Source organism: Tachysurus vachellii, chromosome 10 (genome assembly GCF_030014155.1).
Source record: "Tachysurus vachellii isolate PV-2020 chromosome 10, HZAU_Pvac_v1, whole genome shotgun sequence".
Classification (NCBI taxonomy): Eukaryota; Metazoa; Chordata; class Actinopteri; order Siluriformes; family Bagridae; genus Tachysurus; species Tachysurus vachellii.
The window spans coordinates 1,193,252-1,202,500 of NC_083469.1; the positions used below are offsets into that span (position 1 = coordinate 1,193,252).

The following is a 9,249-nucleotide window of genomic DNA, read 5'->3' on the forward strand; positions in this document are numbered from 1 at the left end:
TACACACTGTGAACTGTATATATCTAGAATTTTTATTATACTAATTCCTTATACTTCTCCTTATGTTTATCTTTTGTTCTATGTTTATGTTCTGTAAAGCTGCTTTGTGACAATGTCCATTGTAAAAAGCGCTATACAAATAAACTTGAATTGAATTGAATTGAATTGAATTGAATTGAATTGAGGGGACGAGTGTTTAGAGCTAAGAGAATAATGAGAGACTGCTGAGGGGACGAGTGTTTAGAGCTGAGAGAGTAAAGAGAGACCGCTGAGGGGACGAGTGTTTAGAGCTGAGAGAATAAAGAGAGACTGCTGAGGAGACGAGAGTTTAGAGATGAGAGAATAAAGAGAGACTGCTGAGGGGACGAGTGTTTAGAGCTGAGAGAATAAAGAGAGACTGCTGAAGGGACGAGTGTTTAGAGCTGAGAGAATAAAGAGAGACTGCTGAGGGGACGAGTGTTTAAAGCACAGAGAATAAAGAGAGACTGCTGAAGGGACGAGTGTTTAGAGCTGAGAGAATAAAGAGAGACTGCTGAGGGGACGAGTGTTTAGAGCTGAGAGAATAAAGAGAGACTGCTGAGGGGACGAGTGTTTAGAGCTGAGAGAATAAAGAGAGACTGCTGAAGGGACGAGTGTTTAGAGCTGAGAGAATAAAGAGAGACTGCTGAGGGGACGAGTGTTTAAAGCACAGAGAATAAAGAGAGACTGCTGAGGGGACGAGTGTTTAAAGCACAGAGAATAAAGAGAGACTGCTGAGGGGACTAGTGTTTAGAGCTGAGAGAATATAGAGAGACTGCTGAGGGGACGAGTGTTTAGAGCTGAGAGAATAAAGAGACACTGCTGGGGAGACGAGTATTTAGAGCTGAGAGAATATAGAGAGACAGCTGAGGGGACGAGTGTTTAGAGCTGAGAGAATATAGAGAGACTGCTGAGGGGACGAGTGTTTAGAGCTGAGAGAATAAAGAGACACTGCTGAGGAGATGAGTATTTAGAGCTGAGAGAATATAGAGAGACAGCTGAGGGGACTAGTGTTTAGAGCTGAGAGAGTAAAGAGAGACTGCTGAGGGGACGAGTGTTTAGAGCTGAGAGAGTAAAGAGAGACTACTGAGGGGACGAGTGTTTAGAGCTGAGAGAGTAAAGAGAGTGTCACGATGCAGGACAAAGGCGAGTGAGGATCCAAATGCAGATTTTAAAGTTTTTTACTCGTCCAAAACACAAAAAACAGCTGAACAGACAGGCAGACAGAACAAGGCAGCAAACAGGGCTAACAGGAACCAGGAACAGGCACACCAACATCCAACATGCAAAAACGACCAACCACCAGCGAAGTGAACAAACAGTGTATATATAGCGGACAGGAACCAATGACAAAGCAGAGACAATCAGAGACAAAGACAACACACCTGAGGAGATGAATGAGTACAATTAATGTCCATGGAAACCAAAGAGTGGGCGGAGCAAACAATTAGCCACAGGGAAAGATAGCAGACAGAAACAGGACAGAAACACAGACAGACTCATTACAGAGAGACCGCTGAGGGGACAAGTGTTTAGAGCTGAGAGAATAAAGAGAGACTGCTGAGGAGACAAGTGTTTAGAGCTGGGAGAATAAAGAGAGACTGCTGAGGAGATGAGTGTTTAGAGCTGAGACAATAAAGAGAGACTGCTGAGGGGACGAGTGTTTAGAGCTGAGAGAATAAAGAGAGACTGCTGAGGGGACGAGTGTTTAGAGCTGAGAGAATAAAGAGAGACTGCTGAGGGGACGAGTGTTTAGAGCTGAGAGAATAAAGAGAGACTGCTGAAGGGACGAGTGTTTAGAGCTGAGAGAATAAAGAGAGACTGCTGAGGGGACGAGTGTTTAGAGCTGAGAGAATAAAGAGAGACTGCTGAGGGGACGAGTGTTTAGAGCTGAGAGAATAAAGAGAGACTGCTGAGGAGACGAGTGTTTAGAGCTGAGAGAATAAAGAGAGACTGCTGAGGGGACGAGTGTTTAGAGCTGAGAGAATAAAGAGAGACTGCTGAGGGGACGAGTGTTTAGAGCTGAGACAATAAAGAGAGACTGCTGAGGGGACGAGTGTTTAGAGCTGAGAGAATAAAGAGAGACTGCTGAGGGGACGAATGTTTAGAGCTGAGAGAATAAAGAGAGACTGCTGAGGAGATGAGTATTTAGAGCTGAGAGAATATAGAGAGACAGCTGAGGGGACGAGTGTTTAGAGCTAAGAGAATAGAGACTGCTGAGGGGACGAGTGTTTAGAGCTAAGAGAATAATGAGAGACTGCTGAGGGGACGAGTGTTTAAAGCACAGAGAATAAAGAGAGACTGCTGAGGGGACGAGTGTTTAGAGCTGAGAGAATATAGAGAGACTGCTGAGGGGACAAGTGTTTAGAGCTGAGAGAATAAAGAGAGACTGCTGAAGGGACGAGTGTTTAGAGCTGAGAGAATATAGAGAGACTGCTGAGGGGACTAGTGTTTAGAGCTGAGAGAATATAGAGAGACTGCTGAGGGGACTAGTGTTTAGAGCTGAGAGAATAAAGAGAGACTGCTGAGGGGACGAGTGTTTAGAGCTAAGAGAATAAAGAGAGACTGCTGAGGGGACGAGTGTTTAGAGCTGAGAGAATAAAGAGAGACTGCTGAGGGGACGAGTGTTTAGAGCTGAGAGAATATAGAGAGACTACTGAGGGGACGAGTGTTTAAAGCACAGAGAATAAAGAGAGACTGCTGAGGGGACGAGTGTTTAAAGCACAGAGAATAAAGAGAGACTGCTGAGGGGACTAGTGTTTAGAGCTGAGAGAATATAGAGAGACTGCTGAGGGGACGAGTGTTTAGAGCTGAGAGAATAAAGAGAGACTGCTGAGGGGACTAGTGTTTAGAGCTGAGAGAATAAAGAGAGACTGCTGAGGGGACTAGTGTTTAGAGCTGAGAGAGTAAAGAGAGACTGCTGAGGGGACGAGTGTTTAGAGCTGAGAGAATAAAGAGAGACTGCTGAGGGGACGAGTGTTTAGAGCTGAGAGAGTAAAGAGAGACTGCTGAGGGGACGAGTGTTTAGAGCTGAGAGAATAAAGAGAGACTGCTGAGGGGACAAGTGTTTAGAGCTGAGAGAATAAAGAGAGACTGCTGAAGGGACGAGTGTTTAGAGCTGAGAGAATATAGAGAGACTGCTGAAGGGACGAGTGTTTAGAGCTGAGAGAATAAAGAGAGACTGCTGAGGGGACGAGTGTTTAGAGCTGAGAGAATAAAGAGAGACTGCTGAGGGGACTAGAGTTTACAGCTGAGAGAATAAAGAGAGACTGCTGAGGGGACGAGTGTTTAGAGCTGAGAGAATAAAGAGAGACTGCTGAGGAGACGAGTGTTTAGAGCTGAGAGAATAAAGAGAGACTGCTGAGGAGACGAGTGTTTAGAGCTGAGAGAATAAAGAGAGACTGCTGAGGGGACGAGTGTTTAGAGCTGAGAGAATAAAGAGAGACTGCTGAGGAGACGAGTGTTTAGAGCTGAGACAATAAAGAGAGACCGCTGAGGGGACGAGTGTTTAGAGCTGAGAGAATAAAGAGAGACTGCTGAGGGGACGAATGTTTAGAGATGAGACAATAAAGAGAGACCGCTGAGGGGACGAGTGTTTAGAGCTGAGAGAATAAAGAGAGACTGCTGAGGGGACGAGTGTTTAGAGCTGAGAGAATAAAGAGAGACTGCTGAGGGGACGAGTGTTTAGAGCTGAGAGAATAAAGAGAGACTGCTGAGGGGACGAGTGTTTAGAGCTGAGAGAATAAAGAGAGACTGCTGAGGGGACGAGTGTTTAGAGCTGAGAGAATAAAGAGAGACTGCTGAGGAGACGAGTGTTTAGAGCTGAGAGAATAAAGAGAGACTGCTGAGCAGACGAGTGTTTAGAGCTGAGACAATAAAGAGAGACCGCTGAGGGGACGAGTGTTTAGAGCTGAGAGAACAGAGACTGCTGAGGGGACTAGAGTTTAGAGCTGAGAGAATAAAGAGAGACTGCTGAGGGGACGAATGATTAGAGATGAGACAATAAAGAGAGACCGCTGAGGGGACGAGTGTTTAGAGCTGAGAGAATAAAGAGAGACTGCTGAGGGGACGAGTGTTTAGAGCTGAGAGAATAAAGAGAGACTGCTGAGGGGACGAGTGTTTAGAGCTGAGAGAATAAAGAGAGACTGCTGAGGGGACGAGTGTTTAGAGCTGAGAGAATAAAGAGAGACTGCTGAGGGGACGAGTGTTTAGAGCTGAGAGAATAAAGAGAGACTGCTGAGGAGACGAGTGTTTAGAGCTGAGAGAATAAAGAGAGACCGCTGAGGGGACGAGTGTTTAGAGCTGAGAGAATAAAGAGAGACCGCTGAGGGGATGAGTGTTTAGAGCTGAGAGAGTAAAGAGAGACTGCTGAGCAGACGAGTGTTTAGAGCTGAGACAATAAAGAGAGACCGCTGAGGGGACGAGTGTTTAGAGCTGAGAGAATAGAGACTGCTGAGGGGACGAGTGTTTAGAGCTGAGAGAATAAAGAGAGACTGCTGAGGGGACGAGTGTTTAGAGCTGAGACAATAAAGAGAGACCGCTGAGGGGACGAGTGTTTAGAGCTGAGAGAATAAAGAGAGACTGCTGAGGGGACGAATGTTTAGAGATGAGACAATAAAGAGAGACCGCTGAGGGGACGAGTGTTTAGAGCTGAGAGAATAAAGAGAGACTGCTGAGGGGACGAGTGTTTAGAGCTGAGAGAATAAAGAGAGACTGCTGAGGGGACGAGTGTTTAGAGCTGAGAGAATAAAGAGAGACTGCTGAGCAGACGAGTGTTTAGAGCTGAGACAATAAAGAGAGACCGCTGAGGGGACGAGTGTTTAGAGCTGAGAGAATAGAGACTGCTGAGGGGACTAGAGTTTAGAGCTGAGAGAATAAAGAGAGACTGCTGAGGGGACGAGTGTTTAGAGCTGAGAGAATAGATGTAGTGTTATGTTTTGATTTTTAAGAATCTGGTCACGTCATTCACACAACACAAAGACACATTCTTGTAAATTCACCCACAAAGAGTAAAATGTTTTATTCAGACACGACTGCTTAAGTCGTTTTACACATCTTTTTTTTTTACATTTTTGATTTTTCTAGCTGTTCAGTCTACACACTGTGTCCTGGTTGCATCCCTGCAGTAGCTGCTTGTAGCGTTCTCTCACAGTCTGGTACAGAGGTGAAAGCTCAGCCAGGCCTGGCAGGGTTAAAGGTCGCTCATTAAGCCGCGCCTGCAGCCGGAGGCCGTCGGGGCAGTTGAACAGTGTCATCAGCAGGTTAGCGGCGTACGGTACAATCTTCCCGCTGCGGAACATGCGGCTGTGGTGATAGGCGAAGTTGGAGGAGTTGAGAGGAGTGTCGTCTTTAAACAGGTCCAGAAGAGTGAGCAGGGGCAGTAATGTCTCTGCGTGACCCACCTGCACCATCACCACCTCCGAGACACGCCCACCTGCCCTGAGCAACACAGGTAACTTTACAGATCATAAAAGGATCATAACTTTCACTGTACAACACTTTATTATTATTATTGTTGTTATGATGTTAATTTAGAAGGTGGTGTTTATAATAAATCTTAATTCTTCTCCTTGATTAAAACACTATTTCCTGGAGGTTTGTACCTGATCTGCTGGGCCACGGTATCAAGACGTTTAAAAAGATCATGAAACAGAATGCAGCTGGATTTACTGTTGATGTCGTGACCAAAACCACGTTTCCAAAACTGCTTCAGATCCCCGGCATACTCCAGGACCTAATACAAACAAACCACACAACAATACTAATATATAATAAGAACTATTGATGTGGTGAATTTCATCAATCCGTTTTCTTGTGTTTACAGTGTGACATCAGGCTGTGGGGTCATGTGGAAATGATCAAATAAATAAAATGTTGTTTAGATTTGTATATTAATACATATATATATATATATATATATATATATATATATATATATATATATATATATATATATATATATATATATATATATATTAGTAGATTTGTACTTTTTAGGTTCATCCATGAAATGAGTTTCAATTGCATAGAAGTGATTAGCATAATGTGCATATAAATAAATACAATTTATGTGAGCTAATTAATAAAATAAGAAAAAGATCTAATACAATTATCTAATACAAATACAAGTAAAATAAAAATAAAATATTATATTGAATAATTGTACTAAATTATACATTATAATTATTTCATTTTTAAACATATATATATATATATACACACATATATATATACACACATATATATATATATATATATATATATATATATATATATATATATATATATATATATATATTCATAAAATTTTCATTTGTCATTCTGGATTTGGACATTCTGGATTTTTTCCCCCAGTAAATACATTAGCACGACGTGAATATTTCTACCTGCCTGCTGCAGTTCCACTCTGATCTTTACCTAGTGTGCAATTCATTTAACTGAATAATGGATCAAAAACATCCGAATGAACTTCACCCACTAATCAGGTAAAATATATATAAAGAGTAAGCGTCATGTCCAAAGGGGTCACGGTGGCTTAGTGGTTAGCACGTTCGCCTCACACCTCCAGGGTTGGGGGTTCGATTCCCACCTCCACCTTGTGTGTGTGGAGTTTGCATGTTCTCCCCGTGCCTCTGGGGTTTCCTCCGGGTACTCCGGTTTCCTCCCCCAGTCCAAAGACATGCATGGTAGGTTGATTGGCATCTCTGGAAAATTGTCCGTAGTGTGTGATTGTGTGAGTGAATGAGAGTGTGTGTGTGTGTCCTGTGATGGGTTGGCACTCCGTCCAGGGTGTATCCTGCCTTGATGCCCGATGACGCCTGAGATAGGCACAGGCTCCCCGTGACCCGAGGTAGTTCGGATAAGTGGTAGAAGATGAGTGAGAGTGAGTGAGAGTGTCACGTCCGTACTTGTCCGTCAGCATCATCGAGTAACTGACACCAGGGTGAGTTCAGGCCGCGGATGGTGAACTCGTATGCACAAAGATAAAACACCGTCTCCACTGCGTCTGCAACACAAAACAGAAATGATTCACAAACACAGACCTGCAGTCTAACAAACCTGAGTGTATACAAATCAGTGGTGAAGCACGATGGTGGCAGCATCACGTTCACAGACACACTCTTGTACCTAATGTTCACCAGTTTTATTAACCTTCTTTATTAAAATATTAAATTAAAGCTAATCTTAGTTATGCTGCTAATGTTTCTTTAACATTATATTTATATTTTTTATTATTATTTAATATATTTATATTTACACTATTATTTTGGACTAGAGGTTGAGGCACATAATAAAGTTATATTGCTAGTGTGCACTAACCTGTAGTGACGTTGATGTAAGGGAGCTGTAATCGATCAGCGAGTTTCTCCTGTACTCTCTTCATCTCTGGGCCATCCTTAAAGACCTCCACCTCCATAATGGCGTCTTTGTTCTTCTCCACCGTTTCCACTAAACGCTCACATTTATCAAAAAAACGCATCAGCTCATCGTTAATGGTGTAAGGCAAATCCACACCTACAGGGAAGTGAGAAGAAGAAGTGAGTGACGGGTGTCAGTCTTAGTAAAGGAGGCGTGGCCTCTGTATGTCAGTCTTAAAGAAAGAGGCGTGGCCTCTGTGTGAAATTTGTACTAATGGAAATTGTTTTCATGGCAAAAACATGCAAACTCTCAGGATAAAGTACACACACACACACACACACACATATACACATACACAAAGTAAATAATGCACAGAAATCAGCAAACATGTTGCACTTTGACCATAAACCTTCACCACAAACTGAACAAACGTCTTTCTTAGGACTTTGGACTTACTAAATATTTACCTGTTTTATTTTTTTATTTTTAACTATTTAAAAGACTTCATCAGGAGTATTATTTTTAATAAATGAACAAATAAATAAACAAAACACGTCAGATGTTTAGAAGATCCATAACACAGTATAAAAGGGAAGTGAGACAGGAAGTGTTTGCAATAAGGTGGATTAGTGAAATTAAAGCAGAAATTAAAGGTGCTCACACACTCCTGAGGACTCAGAGATGAACACCTATAGAAGATTTAATATATACGTCACCACGAATGCTGAGACTCTCCATGACTGCGTGTTTGAAAGCCAGTGTGCTGTTAACACATCTGTGCTTGGAGCTGGTGATGAGCTTCACTCGTCCCCCTTCTATGTTCTCCTTCGTTATCAGTGTTGGAAATGATTTAATCAGCCTCTGAGCCAAATGTCTATGATCTAAGCGTCCTTTTTCCACCAGGCGTCCGTCCATGTCCTCCTTATACCACATCCTCCAGTTGTGGAGCTCCTTGACGCAGCTCAGATCAGCTTGGCTCTTCACGAGCTTGGAGAACTGGATTATCTTCTTGATGTTCCCTGAGCTGGGGTAGCGGGTTCCATGTCTGATGATGGCGCTCAGGTGGACGGCTTTGCAGTCTGGAGATGGAGGTTTTACCCAGGACTCGTTGACGGCCAAAATATCAGAGATGAGATAAGGGTTCAGCTCTTCATAGCGGCTTTTTGTGTTGAAATACAGTGCATTGGATGGAATGGATCCAGGTGGTGATGTTCGGTTACACCAGGATGACGTGAGTGCGAAAGACGAGGCGTGTAAATGAATCGCAACCATAAATAAACACAGGAAACTCATTGTGCTGCTGGAAATGTCACCCAAGTCCCCAAATGGCTCCTCTGTGACTGTGTACATAAGATCTTAACACTGAGCTCCGCCCCCTCAGAATGATTGGTTTGTGGCAATTGTGTTATAAGACCCGCCCAATCCGATTGTCACTTGGCTAGTGTAGCCCCGCCCACTGGTCTCAGACAGAATAAAGCACTATGAGAATAAAATAATATAAACAGACAAGTAGTATTATATTAAATACTGTATGTATGACAGATGTATTAGTATGACTGTAGTGTTTTATACATATCAGTCCGATTGATTATAGTATTACTTACATATTATAGCACGAGTGTTATTATATATTGTAATCAAGTTCTATAACCGTACTGTATTACATACTGCAGTTAATTTAGATGTATTGTGTAAACCATGCACTAGTACTTCAGCAGTGTTATAAGTGTATGGAGGAAGTGATGTGCAGTACACTATACAGTCGATAGGGGGAGCGCTGTGCTTAAAGAAAGGTCTGCAGGGGATGATAAAGTTTTCATTTCTGTTTTAAATAAAGTCAGTCTGATGTGTGGTACAGGGCTGTCAAGTGTG

At 42.8% G+C, this 9,249-nt stretch overlaps 1 protein-coding gene across 1 annotated transcript; it reads right to left on the reverse strand.

Annotated features, from left to right (window-relative positions):
- Positions 1–5,049: 5,049 nt before the first annotated feature.
- Positions 5,050–8,742, reverse strand: LOC132851941 (multiple inositol polyphosphate phosphatase 1-like). Its single transcript, XM_060878919.1, has 5 exons — positions 8,094–8,742; positions 7,339–7,533; positions 6,927–7,024; positions 5,622–5,752; positions 5,050–5,457 (listed from the first exon to the last, which is right to left on the reverse strand). The coding sequence occupies exons 1-5, from the start codon at positions 8,725–8,727 to the stop codon at positions 5,100–5,102; spliced, it is 1,416 nt and encodes a 471-aa protein (XP_060734902.1). The 5' UTR covers positions 8,728–8,742; the 3' UTR covers positions 5,050–5,099.
- Positions 8,743–9,249: the final 507 nt, after the last annotated feature.